Source organism: Mesoplodon mirus (genome assembly GCF_964341445.2).
Source record: "Mesoplodon mirus genome assembly, chromosome: 13".
In the NCBI taxonomy this organism is placed as follows: domain Eukaryota; kingdom Metazoa; phylum Chordata; class Mammalia; order Artiodactyla; family Ziphiidae; genus Mesoplodon; species Mesoplodon mirus.
The window spans coordinates 37778530-37797959 of record NC_138989.1 but is presented as its reverse complement, the minus strand read 5'-3'; the positions used below and the strand labels follow the sequence as shown (position 1 = coordinate 37797959).

Genomic DNA, 19430 nt, shown 5'->3' with positions numbered 1-19430 from the left:
CTGTTTCCAATCCTCCCCTCAACATGCCTCAACCAGTGGTGTTCTGGGTCACCGATCCACGGAAAGTGTTTTGCCAAGACCACCGATGACTTATTTGTTGTTAAATCCAATGAGCACTCTTCATAGTCCTCATCCTACTCGATATGCTTGGCTTCCATGGGGTCATATTTTTCTAGTGCTCCTCCAATCTTACTGGCTACTCTTCTATCTTCTTCTTCTCTCCTTCTCTTTTCCTTCTCCCTCAAATGCTGATTTTCTTCAGGATTTGGTTTGATGCTTTCTTCTCTTTCCAGTCTACACTCTCCTCTTTAATTACCACGTATAAGCTAATAACCAAACTATACACCAAATCTATACTCTCAACCTAGATCTCGCTCCTAATCTCCAGATCTGTGTGCTCAAGAAGCTACTACATATCTCTATATGAATGTCGACTGACACTTGATCAGATTTCCTGTCCAAAATAAAACACACCAATTTCCTCAACAAAGTCTGCTTTTCTCTGGTGTTGGCTAATTCACCGAGAGGCTCCACCATCCATTTGCCTAAACTACTCCAGGAACACTTCCTGAAAAAGCAGCAACCATGAGCCACAGGAGCAAACCTAAAGTTGGAGCGTACAGAAGAAAGAAACAGGAGGTACAAAGACTGAGGCAAGTAAAAGACTGGCCTCTTTGAAGACCCGGAGGCGTTCAGCTTAGAGTGAAGACAGGAACTCCTGGCTTGAAGAAATAGGTGCTGTTTATGAACTTTTCATCTACCTTGAGCTTTAAGTCCCCTATTCCACATTTATTTTTTATGTTGGATAATTTTTTTTGACAGAAACAATGGATTGAAAATAGGAGTCAACAAGACATTGAATCACAGGTGGGAGGGGACTAGTTTGATCATCTAAACTAACTGCATCACACTATCCTTAAGAAAATGAGGCCCTGACAAGTTAAAATGACCCCTGCAAGGTTACACAGCTAGTTAGTAAGAGGTGGGACTATCAACTGTATTCTTTCTTCGATAATATATATTTTCTAGTCCTGCTTTTCTTTGGTTATTTTTAAAATTACACCATTTACATCATGCATTGGGTCAAATATTTCTTTGTTGTCTTTCTTTTGTGAACAAAGGGCCTTTTATTGTCCTTAGCTTTTACTACACCTCTTAGCTCAGGCCTCAGCCTTCCTGATTATTATTCTAAACCTAAAAAGGTTCAGGCTACTCTTCTTATTCTTATGTGCCTTTCTGTCAATAAATCATACATACAAACAATATTCCTTTCTGCACATTTGAAACTTTTCATAATAAAAAAATTTAAAAGCAAAACAATGCTCTGGAAAAATTAAACTGAAGTATGAAATCTTCCATTTCTGTTACTTTAACACAAAATGCTTAAAAAATCTTTGCTAAAAAACAAAATATTAAGAGCATTCTCATTAATTAAATTCTTACTAATTTGTGATTATTAACACATCAGATCAAAATATCCAATTTTCAAATTGTGGAGTATTTTTTAAAGTTCAAAAAGGTACAGTTAATACAACATTCATGTCTCACGATCCACTTACTTATCAAATCCTAACATTTTTACTTGTTCCACATTTCTTAAAGAAATAGAATATTACCAAAACTGTTGAAGCCCCTCTATAAGCTCCCTCCACTATGGAAAGCACTACCATGTATTCGGTGTTGCTGATTCTAATGCATATTTTACACTATTATACATATAGAGGCATCTATAAATATCAAGGTATTTTGCATGTTTTCAAACTCTATACTACACACATTATTCTGCAATAAGCTATCTTTCATATATTATGTTTGACATTTACACAACTTGATACACGTAGCTCTAGTTTAGGGGTTGGCAAATTTCTGTTAAGGATCAGTAAATTATTTTAGGCTTTGTGGTCATACAGTCCTCGTCCCGACTACTTACCTCTGCTGTTGCCATGCAGAAGCAGCCACAGATGACACGTAAAGGAGTGAGCATGGCTGTGAGCCAATAAACTCATTTACAGAAATAGGCAGTAAGTAATGTGCCAACCCCCATCCTAAGTCATCCATTTTCAGTGCTTTATAGAACTCGATGGTATAAATTTACCATAATTTACCACCCAGCCAGTCTCCTGCTTATGAACATTTGGGTCGTTTCCTCACTTTCACTTGCAAACACCTAAGTTACAATGAGTCATCTATTTCCTTGTGCATATGTGTGATTCTCTAGGGCCCACATCTTAGAAGTTTTAACTTTGCTCTTTATTATAAAATTACTCTGCAAAGTGGCTGTATCAATTTATACTTCAGCGGTGTGTTAAAGTTCTCCTTTCCCCACACTTTTGCCAATACATTTCATTTATTGTTAGGATATTTAATTTTGGTCAATTTGACAAATGTGAAGTGATTATCTCATCATTTTAATTTCTTTGGCTACTAGTGACATTTAGCATCTTTTATAAGCTCATTAGCTATTCAGGTTTCTACATCTGTAAATTACCTGTTCATACCATCTTTCCAGTTTTCCATTTGGTTGTCTTTTTGTCAACGGTATATTCAAAATACTAATCTTCCTCAGTTCTGGAGGTGGTGAATATCTTCTCCTACTTTGTGGCTTGTCTTTTCACTTTGTCTAGTCCTAGTTCTTTTTTCTTCTTTATACCTGTACTAATACTTACTGTTTTAATTATTAGAGCTTTATAGGTCTTAGTATCTATATCTGATAGGGCAACTGTTCCTTCTTAGGAGGAAGTAGTTACTCTTGGCTTAGTTACTCCTGGTTTTTTGCTTTTCCATAAAAACTTTAAGATCAACTATTCAAGTTCCCTCAAAAAGCCTGTTTGGATTTGATTTAAAATACACTGAATTTATGGACACATTTGGGGAGAAGTTGCACTGGGTCTTCCTATCTATAAATGTAGTCGTATCTCTTTATTTTTATAATTTTCTCCATGAAGATTACTCATAGGTATTAGTTTTCATTGCTATTTTAAATAACATTTTGTAACCAGTTACTTATAGGAACACTATTGATGTTTCTTTTGTAACTTTGCTGAAGCCTCCTTAATTCAAAGTTTGTTGGTTCTCTTGGATTTTCTCTGTAGACAATTATATTGCCTTCAATTAGAGACAGTTCAGTCTTTTCTCTCCAATACATGTAACTCTCATTTCTGTTTTGTTTTCTCTTATTGAAATGTAGGTCCTCCACTACAGCGCTGAACAGAAATATGGTTGGTAGATATCCGTGTCTTGCTCTTGAAATGACTGAGAATACTTTTGAAAGTTTGATCATTACATATGATGCTTGCTATAGGGTTTTTGTCAACCCCCTTAATCAAGTTAGAGAAAATTCCCTTCTACTTCTGATTTGGTTTTGTAATGAGTATTAGATTGTATTGAAATAATTTTCTTGGTATCTGAGATGATCATAGTTTTTATTTAAAAACTGTTAATCTATGAATTTCATATTAATCTTTCTGGTATTGAATCATACTTACAATCCTGGGATTATTAAAATATTAATAAATATTAAGTCTATTATTTAGAGACTTAAATAATATTATTAAATATTATTATATTATTTAGTCTCTATTTTTTATTTATTTTATTAACTTTATTTATTTATTTATTGGCTGCATTGGGTCTTCGTTGCTGTGCGCAGGCTTCTCATTGTGGTGGCTTCTGTTTGTTGTGGAGCACAGGCTCTAGGCGTGCAGGCTACAGTTGTGGCACATGGGCTCAGTAGTTGTGGCGCATGGGCTCAGTAGTTCTGGCTCACGGGCTCTAGAGCGCAGGCTCAGTAGTTGTGGTGCATGGGCTTTGTTGCTCCACGGCATGTGGGATCTTCCCAGACCAGGGCTCGAACCCGTGTCCCCTGCGCTGACAGGTGGATGCTTAACCACTGTGCCACCAGGGAAGCCCCTAGTCTCTATTTTTTAAAAATAGCTACTATCAATTTAAAAAATTGATTTGTGAGTTTTTACAATATATTTTTCATCTCTATTCATAAGTGAAATTGATATATATACTTTTTTTCTTGTTCTGTCCTTATTGGGATTTTATTTAAAAGTTACATTAATCTCATATAACGACCTGGGTTGCTTTTCCTCTATTCCTTGAAGTGCTGATAATACGTACCTAAAAAAATCTGGGCCTGGGCTTCCCTGGTGGCGCGGTGGTTGGGGGTCCGCCTGCCGATGCAGGGGACGCGGGTTCATGCCCCGGTCCGGGAGGATCCCACGTGCCGCGGAGCAGCTGGGCCCGTGGGCCGTGGCCGCTGGGACTGCATGTCCGGAGCCTGTGCTCCGCGGCGGGAGGGGCCACGACAGTGAGAGGCCTGCGTACCGGGGTGGGGGAAAAAAAAAAAAAAAAAATCTGGGCCTGATGTCATTTGAAAGGTGTCACTTTGATGACTATTTCTTTAATAGTTATATATTTATTCAGGCTTTTAATTTCTTTGTGAATCCATTTTGGTAATTAAGTTTTTCTACATAATTACTATTTCATTAGATTTGAATATAGTCTCCTACACATTTTACTGTCTCTGTATTTCCAATTACTCCTATTTTGTTTATTGGTACGTTTTCACTTTTTTCCTTAGTCAGGCCTGTTCTACAAGAACTTCTATAAAAATTCTTTTTATAAAATTTTTCTTTTCAAAGCCTTGGTTTTCCTGATATGTTCTATAGTTTTGTTGTTCTATTTCATTAATTTGTGCTATTATTATTACTTCTCTCTTGAGGTTTATTCCATATCTTTTTTAGCTTCCTGAATTCTCAATTTGTCACTCATAAGTTTTTCATTAATGCATTTAAAGTGATAATTTTTACCTCTCACTTTATTTGTGACCTACACACGTGACATAAAATACTTTGTCCTTCTTCAGAACTAGGCTCCAAATCCAGTCTACACTGGCAGGGTATTTTTTTTAACCCTATCTTTAGTCTTTCCTAAATGGCTGCTTGGCAGCACCAAAGAATTTACTCTTATCTTACTTGCATAACTATGGATTGACTCACACACAGAAGGGATTCTAAAAATAATAAAAAGAATGATGAGTATGCTCTAAACTTTCCAATATGTTCAGTGGTATTTATGGAGCTGCCCTGTGTCAGGCCCACAGAGTATAGGAGTGTCACAATAAAGAGGGCAGCTCATGCCTCCCACCTTGCGGACCATTTCAGATTGATTTTATGCATGTAAAACTTTAGTAATTGTGTTTACCTTTTCAGATGAGTGGAAGTACACCCATATGTTAAAACTAACATGAGTGTCAGCAAAAGTCTTCAAACAAACTGCAGTTTGTAAAACCCTAATGATTCATCAATGCCTTCATGCCATAGAACTGGAATTCAGCAGAGAAAGTCAAACATCAAAAGAGAATTCTGAAAAATAAACTAACCCAAGAGTTTGTATATATTTCAACTATAGTGGTTAGACACATTGCCTACAGCTCATACGACAATGAGATCTATAGTAAACAGAAGATTTGGTTTCTCTCCTTATGAAATATTAATAGTAGGCCAACTAAATTTCTGATACTTCCCCAGTGGCCACCCAAGGGCCAACACTGATGTGCTAGATAATGTTGTGTTAGATTACTTCATAGCCTGAATCAAGTGTGTCAAATATATTCTAATCACAGTTGTGAGAAGCCCAACCAGTCAACTCAGATGGATGGTGTCAAGACGTAAAGTCTAACAACTGATTTACATCAAGGTTCATCAGTGGAAAACATTGCTCTGTTCTTATTGAGAACTGCTGAGTGCTTATATGATTTTTAAAGTGTAAGGCCTTCCATCTTGGACCTATAAGAAAATGTCAGCGCCACCCATTTAACAGCTTTTTGCTATAACTTTTTTTTCTCTGGGGGCACAGGGATCAATGATCTAGTTTCTACTTAAATTTCTGACAAATCCAGGAACCTCATGGTACACTCCTGGAACTATTTGGAGGGCTGGCTCTATCTCTGGCTGCAGACAAGGAAAACTCAAGCGGTGTTCCAGAGTTGTCCAAAAACCTCCCAGTCCTGTTTAAAAGGAGTCCCATATGAAACAACTGATGAAACTAAAGGAAATTATAGGAAAGTGGTTAGCCTGTCTGTCTGTCTATAGGAGGGTCTTACTTCTGAGGTCATTTCCTAACTAGGTTGTAGTTAGGAGGTCTCATAAAAGATGAGACCTGTCTTTGCCTTCACTACATAAACACTCAGCCTTGGCTATCTCTCAAATGGACAGAGAAAGTATGAAAAATTTAAGGCGGTACTGATAGCTTCTTTCTGTCAGGAACTTTTTTTTTTTTAAGTGACTAAAAGTTCTTATTTGAGAGCTCTTCATACAATGCAGAGTCTGGGAAGAATTGTTACTTCTCTTACCTCCAAGAACAAGAATGGCCTAATGACCACACTAGTGTGTGACTGTGGGGCAACCACTCTGGTAACTGATAGCTCTGGAGTATTCCCCCGGATCTTTTTCATTAGGTCACTGAGTCTCAACTGTAAAGGGAAGAGGAGTCGGTATTCTGAAGAACTGGGTAATCCTGAAGCTCATACCTAGTTACTGGCTGGCCTTTTTTCTGTAAGAACTCAAAGATACAAACATACATTCCTTTAACCATCATGCTAACACTCATGATACTTGGAATTTTGTTTTAAAATGTTGGTTCTACTTTTACATGCTACACAGTACTGAGGGAGAAATTCCTATAATAATACAGTGCCCTTCACACAGTATGATAAACTGGACAATTAGAGGTGAAATCCTCCCTTAAAATTTCTGAGTATGACTCTGGACTAAACTTAAGGAACTGGTAGTTCTCCACTAAAAATAATAATCCAGGGATTATTTTGCTACGTTAACAAGGGAACTATATTGTTGGAAATTAGTGTTTACAATCAGACCCTAGGCATGAGTTTCTAGTGGAAACTTCACCTTTAAGAAAGAAGGTATGGTAAGTTAGAAATGAATCTATTTTATCTGTAAAATCTGTGCCTACCTGAAGCTGCTACATGATCGGCCTGTCTCTAACTAGAAAGGTTATATCATCCTTCCTAAGGATGATATAAGGAAAACTCTCCTAAGAAAGTTTGACCACATTCATGTAAGCAAAACACAAGGGTTCTGGGTAGTAACACGGCCATCAAATGAGACTATATGCCCTATTTGAGTGATGAAAGACCTAACCTTGTAACGACAAGACCACTCTCCCAAACCTGCTCACCACTGAAACGATGGGCTATAGAATTATACTCCAAATAATTAAATGGCGTTTGATTTCACTTAAGCTAGCTCTCACTGGCAAGAAATATATCCCTGAAAAATCAAGAGTGTTTCTGTCATTTACCAAATCTACAACCAGAAGGAAGTTGAGAAGTAACATTAGATTGGCACGTACTTAGGTGGGACGGCCTTTTCAGAAATCCTGGGATGTAACACGTCACGTACGGTGTTACAGGAATGCTAGAAGGCTTCGTTTAGTGCGGCAGGAAAACAGCAAATGGTGCTACAGGTGGCGCATTACAAATATGTTCACTTGGGCGCTGAGTAATAAACATTGGAAATACACAGGAAAAATACGAAGATTGCACAGGAAGGGTTCTTTTACAGGTTGAAATTTAAGATAAAGTTACTGCTTAAGAGGCAACAAATGGAAGTGAAGATGCAAAACATCACATGCCTTACATTCTTTGTTGCAATTCTCTGTGCCTTTTTTCTTTCCCATATTGTAAAGTTTTAAGCTTCTAAAACCTGCTTTTCCCTCTATCAAAACGTTACCTAATGGAATTCCAGTGCTTAACCCTGAAAGCTCACGCTGTCTGCACTGCTGGTGAAACAAAGCTCACTCACAAAGAGTCAGTAAGGGAGACACACTATTCAGGGACCAGTTCTGACAAAGTGGTGAATGGAGATTGAAACAAAAGCACTGATTTTACATTCCAATGTGGAGATGTCTCTGAAAATGTATAATCCTGCTGCTTTCTAAAATGTCACTGGAAATGTCAACTGTCCAAAAAAAAAAAAATCTTTTAAGATATCCAGGGTTTTGAAATAGTTGTCATGTCCTGAGAAATGTGACCTTTAACTGCTAAAGGCATATAACTCTTACTGGTTGTTGTATTTTTTAACTGTTTTGCCCTGATAATATTATTTAAATTGATATCTCAAGCTTTCTGAAAGGTATATATCTTTGGGAAGCTTCTTTGTTAAGTTAGAGGAGGCTTTGGCATTTTCTTTCCTTTCTAAATATGGTAAAATAAAATTTTGAATTCTTTATTCAACCAAAGAGTTTTATATGTCTGTTTCATTTAAATGAATAAATATACCTGGATTAAAAAAAAATCCAATGTGATAATCTCTCTTATTAGGTAAATTAAATCAGTTTATACAGTCATTACTGAAATATTTGGACTTACCTAAACTTCTCTCTTTTTTTCCTCCCTTCCTGCCATCTGTTGGATTTATAAAGTAGTCTATATTCCTTCTTGTCCCCTTTTTAACCCCTTGCCATTTGAGAGCTACAGGCTGTTTTTCCTTTTGTGGTTTCCCTTTTAATATAATAATGTCTAAAGTTATTCAGCATTCCTTTTCTCCTCCTGAGGATTACAAGGACTGTAGCATATGCTTAAATTACTCACTAAACATCTGTTTTACCCTCCCTGATTCTTATTGTTATCTAGTTTACATACTACATTAAATTTTTTTTAAAAGTCAGTTATTATGACTTTTTTGTTTTTAATCAATAGTAAACTGAAATATTTTTCAATTTCTGTGCTCACAATTGCTTTCTGTATTCCACTCCTTTCTTATGGATTCACTTTCCTTCTTCCTGAAGATCATCCTTTAGTAGTTTTTCACAATGATGGTCTTAGAGTAGTATGCTTTCCTGGTCTTAGAATGAAAATGTCTTTATTTCATCTACAGTCTTGAGTGCGTTTAGCTGGGTAGGAAATTCTGGACTGATAGTTTTTTCTCAGAAATATTTCTCCACTGTTTTCTGGTATCTATTATTGATAACTGTTAGAAATCTGTTCCTTTCCAGTATATTTGTGTTTTCTTCCTCCCCTCTTTGGTGGCTTTTAAGGTTTTCTCTCTATACCTGCAGTTACAGCATAATGTACTGAAGTATGGATTCATCTTTCTTTATCCTGCTTGGTAGTTGTAGCACACTTTTAATCTGAGAACTTGGGACTTCCTTCAGTCCTTTAGTTTCTCCAATATTCTCTCCATTTTGTTCTCTGGCAATCCTAGATATATGCTAGAATTTCTCAGTCTATCTTCCATGGCTCTTAACTGCTTTCAGGTTAACAAAAAAATCTGTCTCTGTGCTGTGTTCTGGGTGAACTTCTCATCATTAGTACTCTTGTCATCTATGTCCAAACTATAGTTTAATTCTATGTGCTGTGCTTTGGTTTCAGTGATATTTTTTCATTTTCAAGAATCCCAATTAGTTGTCATATTAAACTTTCCTATTTCATTTCAACTGAAATGTTTCAGTTTCACAATTTCTTACTCTCCATGGATGCTGTACTATCAATTATCTCTTTGATTATCCAAAACATATATATTTTAAAGTCTTGGTCATGTATCTAAAATAAACAAACATACATCCCAATAGTTGATTTTGTTGGTGATCTTTCTTAGCACTGGATTTCGGAATTTTAATTTATCAGAGAGTTTTGAATGGAAGGCTTTTGTTTTGGGATTGTTGCTTATTTCTTCTTCTTTATCTCTGTGTATAGCTTTTCCTATCTAGTAGTTTTGCACTTTCTTTTACCAGGTCCATGGGCCCAAGTCTGGAAAACAGTCTCATGATGACTTTTTGGAACAGCTGTTTCATGAGTATACTGGGGATATCTCATATCTGGTCATAGAGCAAGCAGAGGACACAAAGTTGTGCCTTTGTTATCCCTAGACCCACAACTTCCTATGAAACCACAGCCTTTGGCAGAAGACTGGTAATATCTACCTTAGCTTCTTTTCAAAAGTGGGTTAAGTTCTACCCCAGTCTCTGGCTTCAAGCAGTGAATATGGCTCTGGCTCCTGGTCCCACATGGATCTGGTCTCACTTGTAGCCAAGCTCCTGGTTGCCACCACCTGCTTGGAATATATAGTCAGCAGGCCCAAGGCTTCATTTTCACTTATTACTTGGCAGTTCTGGTCTGTGAGGATATTTATCTTGTCTCTGGAAGCCCAGCTTTGTCTTTTTGGTTTTCTCTTTTTATATTTTACCTGTCATTGCTATGTGTTTGGAGCAAAGGGAGTGAATCAAAACACAAACTCAATGTGCCATCTTGACTAGAAACTTACATAATGCCTTAGCACTGTATTTGAACAAAATTTACTTATTACTTATTAAACTGTGTAAATAAGATTAACAGGGAATTTTAAAACCCCTTATTTGTACCTAAATGGCAAACTATACAAAATACTTTCATAAATGCAAATGAAATCCTAACTTGAGGTTCAGAATATATGTACTTGAAAGTAACTAAAATGTATTTAATCCAAAATAAATCTACAAAACAGACAATGCAGAACTTTTCACCTTTGAAATTAAGTTAGTCCTACTTCTACAAGAAGAAATAGGACTCTCAAGCTAACATTTATCAGTTTTAACCAAAAATAAACTAAGAAACTTTTCTACTGTATTTAACTTAAAAGGATATCAGCTAAATAGAGAAAACAAAAATAAAAACATTTCTTACTATGCTTAGCGAAAAAGAAAGATTTATACCTTTTCACTTGTTAAAAACTTTGCAAAATATACATGCTCTCCTCCTGTTTTCAATTCTTCCATCTTTTTCCTTGAGGCCTGAGTATCATCTAATTTATAACTCTTAAAAACAGCTAGAACTTCTTCAGAATACTGCAAAGTAAAAATATCAATGTTTTATTTGGCATTGCTGCCCAATCATTTGTTTAGTGCTTTTCTTTATCAAAATAATGTACAATTTATTCCCAGTTAACCATATATGCATCCTTAAGGCACACTAAACAAGAAAAATTATGATAGCAAAATGAGGGTAAAACTATTGTTTGTGAGATATCATGGTTACTGTAAAAGTAGGAATAAACTCTCTACTTCTGGAAAAATGTGATTTCTTATGCAGTTTGTGTAAGGGGCAAACAGAGAAAGGAATGCTTTGAAAGTATACAGAAATTTACCAGTAAAAGTAGCTGTTTAATCAGCAATAGAACTCTCAAGCATTTCTTGTGCTAAACACTGTGACCAAATAAAAAAATGATGTCAAAGCCTATCCAGTTGAGGAACAATTCCAGATGATTTCTCACTTACCACTTAATCTGAATTTGGATAGTTATGGGGAAAAAAAAGATACTGCATATAAAATAAAAACTTTAAAAAGTAACACAGAAAACACACCATGCTACTTTTAAGAGCTACCTATTAACTTTAGATTTTGATTACAACAAAAAGGACAAACTGACCTTTAAGGAGCCAAGAAAAAGAAATACAGAGAATTCTTATAAAAAAGAGGTTAGTAAACTTTTCCTGTAAACAGTCAGATAGCAAATATTTTAGACTATATGGCTCAAATGGTCTCAATCACAACTACTCAAGTCAGCCATTATAGCACAAAAACCACCACAGATAACACGTAAATGACTGGTGTCACTGTGTGACAAAATTAACTTTGTCTGCAAAAGTAGGCAGTTGGCTGGATGTGGTCCAAAGCCATAGTATGCAGAGTCCTATTCTTAGAGGATAGCTGAAATAATTTTGTGCAAAGGCAGGATGTATTCTGCAAAAGTTCATCAATTCATGTTGACAATACTATGTAAAAAAAAAAAAAAAAACCAAGGCAGTAATTACTAAATTTTAAATCCTCAAGTCATTTATAAACTACTCTCAAAATCAACTGTTTATATATTAATTTACAATTTAGCTTCTATATTATGAAATAGGTATAAAAACATAAGAGGTAGAACTATATAGTGAAAAGTATGCTGGACAAGAGTCAAGTTCTGACTCTGCCATTAGCTATAAAATATTGGGCTTTTGGTAGTCTGTAATTGGCAACTCACCTTGAGAAAGGTTTTCCATGAAATTTTCTCATAGCATTGCACAGGGTTCCTAAAGTAATCCTGAAGTGACCAAAATTTTCGGTACAGGTTGTAATCAATTGGAATGGAGCTGATAAAATAAACGTTACATTAAATAAATCATTTAAGTTCTTTTAGAAATATCTAAATGCTTTAACTTTTCTTGGGTCACAAATCCTCTGAAAAAGGTAATGAAAGCCATGGCCTCTTTCCCCAGAGAAGTACACAAATTCATGAATATTTATATAAAGGTCTATAAATAATTTCAGGGGGTACATAGACCCCTATTCCCTCTTTACCTTCAGTGGTGGAACCCCTGAATTTTGGCTGGATACATTCAGAATTTAAGGCTCTCTTTCCCAACCTCTCCTGCACTAGGTGTGGCCATGTGATTAAATTCTGGCCAGTCAGTGGGGAGCGGAAGTCATATGTCTTATATGGGCCATGTTTTACCATTTTCCCTTTTTGCTGGCTAGAATGCAGATATGATGATGAACCATCCTGGACTATATGAAAAAGAGCAAATACCAAGGCATGGGGGAACAAGAAGTTAGAAGGAACGTGGGTCCCTAGACAATCTCCCTGAAGAGTGCTACTGCATCAGCCCTGAACACCTGTCTTCAGACTTTCACATGAGAAAGAAATCAATTTCTATGTTGTTTAAGCTAATGTTAATTTGACTCTAATAGTAAAAGCCCTAGGCATTATATCCTAACCAACACACAAAGACCTAGTATGAAACAAACACATTAGGTACATATCAACTTAGTATTACAAAAATGGCGTTACTAATTCAATTTCTAATTCGGCTATGTTACAAATCTTCAGTGTCAATACATATTTTTTTAAACATCTTTATTGGAGTATAATTGCTTTACAGTGTTGTGTTAGTTTCTGCTGTATAACAAAGTGAATCAGCTATATGTATACGTATATCCCCATATCCCCTCCCTCTTGCGTCTCCCTCCCACCCTCCTTATCCCACCCCTCTAGGTAGTCACAAAGCACCAACCTGATCTCCCTGTGCTATGCAGCTGCTTCCCACTAGCTATCTATTTTATATTTGGTAGTGCATATGTCAGTGTTACTCTCTCACTTCGTCCCAGCTTACCCTTCCCCCTCCCCATGTCCTCAAGTCCATTCTCTATGTCTGTGTCTTTATTCCTATCTCGCCCCTAGGTTCATCAGAACCATTTTTTTTAGATTCCATATATATGTGTTAGCATATGGCTCAAGACATGTTTTAATTTTTAATTTTACAAGCAATCATTACACTACAAAATGTTTCAATTTTTGATTTTAAAACAGACGTTTCAGGGATTATATTAGCAAAATCCTCTATATTACTAAAAACAGCCAATAAAGTCTTTTAAGTAGTAACCATATGTCAAAAATGCTTGAGGTATCAATTGTTTCATACCCTCAAATGTCCACAAAAATTTTCAACATCACCTCTGTAAAATTAATTTTGCCTGTAAACACTATTGTATACTATCTTACTCCATTCTTTCCAAATAAACATTAACAAGTTGAACCTATGGATTACAGTTAGCATCTGTGCTAAGCTTCATGCCCATACAGATATTCCAAGTAAGACTGTAATTTTATATGGGAAACAGGAAGTAGGTTTAGTGATCCACACAGCACCATGATCTCAAAATGAAATGGAAGGGAGAAGGGAAGGAGTGCGTAGGTTGCCTGTGGTTGGCTTTTCAAACGTTATGAATATAGATAAGGTAGGTTACACCTAAACAACGGACTGCCTGCACACAATTTAAAAACCAACTGATACAGCCCATTAGTGATTTTGGAGTTGTAATTTTAAGTGATATACATTAAAGTTACAAACAAAAGAAATCTATAAGCATGATCTCCTTCCTCCCTGTCTACATTCTCACCTTAGTACCTGATAAGTCATAAGGTATTCTCTTTGTAAATCAAGAAATCTGAACTTCTAAACACTCACCAAGTTGTTGGAGCTTCATCATCCCCCATTTCACCTTCTTCCACATCCACTCCTTCTTCTCTGTCCTCCATGTGCTAAATTAAAAGAATGTACATCCTGTCATGAAGCAGTTGTCAGGCAGAGGAGAATTCTATATGACAGGGATCCGAGAACTCAAGAGCAGTATAACAATAATATAAGCTAGTCATGAAGACATGGTGCAGGGACCTCCCTGGTGGTCCAGTGGGTAAGACTCTGTGCTTACCCAGAGGGCCTGGGTTCGATCCCTGGTCAGGAAACCAGATCCCACATGCATGTCGCAACTAAGAGTCTGCATGCTGCAACTAAGATCCCACGTGCCGCAACTAAGAACAGTTGCAGCCAAAATAAATAAATAAATATTAAATGAACAAATATTAAATATTTATATAAATGAATAATAATGAAAGAATATAAATACCTATTCATTAAAAAAAACAACAACAAAAAACATAGTGCAAAGTTTTAAACCAGTACTTTTCCAAACACAGTCAGTACATTCTCTCTGGGAATAGAGAATCTATGGCAAAATATGATTTGGAAACACAGTATACAATGACTTGATGGAAAAGTGAGAAGATCATTAGTACAATAAGGATTCCAAGAACCACAGTAAATAACTCAAAGTGATTTAAGTAGTTTTTGTCTCCAACTTTAATTTGACCTTGAAAATCTTCCCCCACCTGTACACGTAACACTTATTATCTGGGAACACTTTAGGATATGCTGGGTGTACAGCTCCATATTGAAAAAAATTTTTTTTAATAATTAATTTTTATTGGAGTATAGTTGCTTTACGATGTTGTGTTAGTTTCTACCGTAAAGCAAAATGAATCAGCTATACGTATACATATATCCCCTCATTTTTGGATTTCCTCCCCTTTTAGGTTACCACAGAGCATTGAGTAGAGTTCGCTGTGCTATACAGTAGGTTCTCATTAGTCATCTCTTTTATACACAGTATCAATAGTGTATACATGTCAATCCCAAGCTTCCAATTCATCCCACCACCCGACTTTAAAATAACAAGTCTACATAGAATAGTCCAAGAAATACCTAAAAGATACATAAAAGGGAAAGGCAGATTTTGAAAAATCTTAAAGTCAGTATCATTTCCAAATTGACAATGATTACAATTTAAGGGATAAATTAAGTAAGGTACTCTGATTAATTTACAGTGAAATATTAGTTACACCTAATTAATAATTTTTTAAACTTTATAACTTGCTCCTAAATGAAGAGCAGGTGCTGAATGTCCAAAAATTTGCCAGCTCTGGACTGTCTTCTGGACACATCAAAAATAATCTTTAGGGGGTGTCCCTGGTGGTGCAGTGATTAAGAATCTGCCTGCCAATGCAGGGGAACATGGGTTCGAGCCTTGGCCTGGGAAGATCCCACATGCTGCGGAGAAACTTAAGCCCGTGCACCACAACTACTGAGCCTGTGCTCTAGAGCCCGCGAGCCACAACTACTGAGCCCACGTGCCACAACTACTGAAGCCTGCGCGGCTAGAACCCATGCTCTGCAACAAGAGAAGCCACCGCAATGAGAAGCCCGCACACCGCAACGAAGAGTGGCCCCGGCTCACTGCAACTAGAGAAAGCCCGTGCACAGCAACGAAGACCCAACGCACCAATAAATAAATAAATAAATAGGTAGGTAATAGATAGATAAATAAATAAATAATCTTTAAAAATAAAGTTGATCTTGCTGATGTCCTTTTGAAAAAATCAGTGGGCAAATGATGGATTATTTAACAAATGGTTCTGAAATAACTGGCTCACCATCTAGAAAAAATTAAATTATAACTCAACTTACTCCAAACTCCAACCTTCCTGCTGGGCAAAAGATTTAAAAGAAAAAATAAAATCATAAAAGCACCAGAAGAAAACAAAGAATTACATACTCCTGTGTAGTGGAAGCCTTCAGTATGACACAAGGCTAGAAACACTAAAACAAAAGACCAACAAATGTTAATATTACTATATCCAAATTTAATAGCTCCATATAGAAAACTATAAAGTTACAAAAAAAACCACAAACTGAGGAAAAAATGTATCAACACACAGTAGGAATGAATTAATAACATTCTATATAATGAGTTTCTACACATCAATAGAAAAAGATGTTTCAGCAGTAAAATGGGCAAATGTCATGAATAGGCAATTCTCTTCCTCATTGTTTCTAATCAGCACAGAAGAAAAATAAATTCCAATAAACATACAGTAAGTTCCTCAACCTCATTAATAACCAAAGAAATGTAAGTTAAAACAAAGACGACTTACCTTTCAAGTATGTATTAATTAAGCAAAAATTTTTAAAAACTGGTAATTCCCCATGTTGGCGTGAGGCTGTGGGGAAATGGGAAGGCATTCTCTATGTGCCACTGGGGGTGGTATAAATGGGTACAACTATTTTGAGAAGTACCCGGGCAACAGTTATCAAAATTTGATATATGCATTTATTTTGACACAGAAATTTCACTTATCGAAATTTATCCTAAGGAGACACCTACATAATTTAGCAATGATATACAAAATACTATTTACTATAATGTTGTTAACAAGTTTTCACTATTAGAGATTATCTAAATGCTCAGTGACAGGAGACTGATATATCCAAAGACTTATCATGAGTCATTAAAACACAGAGACAAATCTAAATGTACTGATGCAGAAATGCAACCATTTCATACTGTTAAAAGAAGAAAGTGAATTTCAGAACAGTATGTATTGTATGACCTCAATTTTGGAATAAAACTACATACACACAAAAAGTCTTGTAAGGACAAAAAAAGAATGTTAAGAGTGGTTATCTTTGGGATTATAGGGTTATCTTTGGGTTATCTTTGGATTATGGGGTAGCTGCACTTTTTATTTTAAATATTTCTATTTTGTTTGCATTTTTTTTCTACACAGAATACATATTATTTCTATAGATTGAAAATAAAGGTTTTCAAAATTTTTGATTTAGAAGACCCATTCATCTGAGTTATCTCAATAACAAACTTAAAATATGTTATGTTAGATTTCATATCAGCCTCACCTTTTGACCCAATGTGCTTTCCTGCTCATTGGTATTGAAAACAGTGACATTTTCCAGATTAAACTGACTCTGCAAGTTAAGACCTATTAAAAAAAAAAAAAAAAGATTTTCAAAGCAAATCCATCAAACACCTAAACTTGTTTAAGAGTATAACTTTGTTGTCATATAACCAAAATACATAAAATGATAAATCCATAATTGAGCAAAAGATCAAGTCAGAATAACATCACACTTGATTTTCAAATTCTTTCTAAAATTCATTTTTTTAAGGTGCCTTTAGAGTATGCCGAATTCTGTATACACTGTAACAGATATATTGATCCTTGTTATTTGTGAATATTCTAGAACAATTTTACAGAATGCAATATGTAGTAATTTATAATTTTGCTGAAGCACAAATAGAAATTGTATTATTCAAAAAGTATGAATGTATAACAATATTTATAGGAAATATAGTTAGTGAGGGCCAGGTTTCTCGCTGTCAGGGAAAGAAGTTATAAATAAGCAGATCTATTGGTGTTAGATTAGACTCACAAGTTATCAGTCACTATGATAGCATTGTTTTCGTTGTTGGTCATTAAAAAAAATGTAGACAGATACAGAAATACAGATGCTTACATATACATGTTAGTATACATATGTATCTTTCCAAGCTCTGTCCACTGAGAGGGCTCAGAAGCAGTGATATTCTAGTAACAATTAGCATTATCTAGGTCCCAGATCTTGTCTTCTAAATACCATTTTTAAGTAAAACAAATCAGGCTCTTTGGAGAAGTGGCTGATTCCAGGGGTTGGGCAGGGAAAATACACAAGATGTGCCTGGACTATCCTCACCTACATGAAAGAGCTCCCGATGGGGAAAACTATAAAAATTTGAGCAACAAAGTAAATAATGATATTATGAGATTATAACCCATATAAAATAAATATCCATGAGTTCATACTGAAATAGATGACTGAATTACAAGTAAACAAAGGAGAAGAGACAACTCTTCTTTTCTTTTTTTTTTTTGGCTGCACTGTGAGGCTTGTAGGATCTTAGTTCCCCGACCAGGGATCAAACCCAGGCCCCCTGCATTGGAAACACAGAGTCTTAACCATTGCACCGCCTGGGAATTCCCAAGACAACTTGTCTTTAGAGAAGAATCCCAATTCATAAACGTAGAAGGAATGAAAGAAATAGAAAATCACCACCAAGACAACCTAATAATAATCACTGCAGGCAAGATCCACTGATGAACAGTACTAAACTCAGCCGGCAAAGGTCTAAGGAAAAAAAGTATCTGCATAGCCTCAAAGTATCTCCCTCCAAATATTTATTAATCACAAAGGGGAAAATAGTAACTTTGTAGTAGAGAAATATGGTGATCAAGGATAATATCTTAAATAAGTGATGAAAGATAACACCCCCAGTAAAAAGACACATCAATACCATGTTGAAACGATGCACTGAGAAGGGCCCATCACCTCTGTGGTCTTCTTCCCCAAATCCATAACCTCAATCTAATTATGAAAAACATCACACAAACATGAATTGAAGGGCATTCTACGAATTATCTGACCAGTGCTCTTCAAAACTGTCAAGGTCATGAAAAAACAGCAAAGACTGAGGCACTGTCACTGACTGGGGAGATTGGGGAGATTAAAGTGACATCACAACTTAGTAATACAGGATCCCAGATTAGATCCTTAAAAAAGAAAGCACTGATAAAACTGGTAAAATCCAAATAAAGTCTGTAGGTAACAGTGCTGCACCAATGTTGATTTCTTAGTTTTGATAACTGTACCATGGCATGTATGAGGTTAACATTAGGTGATGCTATTCAGGTACTCTATACTATCTTTGCAATTCTTCACGTCTAAAGTTATTTTAAAACAAGTTTTTTTTAAAAGCTAGTATGCTAGGGCTTCCCTGGTGGCGCAGTGGTTGAGAGTCCGCCTGCCGATGCAGGGGACACGGGTTCGTGCCCCGATCCCGGAAGATCCCACATGCCGCGGAGCGGCTGGGCCCGCGAGCCATGGCCGCGGAGCCTGTGTGTCCGGAGCCTGTGCTCCGCAACGGGAGAGGCCACAGCAGTGAGAGGCCCGCGTACAGCAAAAAAAAAAAAAAAAAAAAAAAAAAAAGCTAGTATGCTAGATGACGTCGTTAAGCTAGTGAATGAACCTGGCTGACCATTTAGCATTGACTACTTAAAATATTTTTGTCCATTTTCTGTTTATTACTCAACAAAGCACATGCCATAATTCTCAGGTTAAAAATCTCAGTCATACTTTACTAAATTTAATGGGTAAATTACATGTTAAGACAGCTTTCTGAAGGTCTTGGGATATACTCTAGTGAATCTTACGCATTT

The 19430-nt window shown here is 36.1% G+C and overlaps 1 protein-coding gene across 2 annotated transcripts in view; it reads right to left on the bottom strand.

Annotated features, from left to right (window-relative positions):
- Positions 1-19430, bottom strand: part of THOC1 (THO complex subunit 1) — a 46307-nt gene that overhangs the window by 13498 nt on the left and 13379 nt on the right. For both annotated transcript variants that reach the window (XM_082640422.1, XM_082640421.1), the window contains 4 exons: positions 17077-17159; positions 14014-14087; positions 12030-12138; positions 10720-10851 (listed from right to left, as the gene is read on the bottom strand). In XM_082640422.1, coding sequence (XP_082496548.1) covers positions 10720-10851; positions 12030-12138; positions 14014-14087; positions 17077-17159 — 398 coding nt within the window. The remainder of the gene's footprint in view (positions 1-10719; positions 10852-12029; positions 12139-14013; positions 14088-17076; positions 17160-19430) is intronic.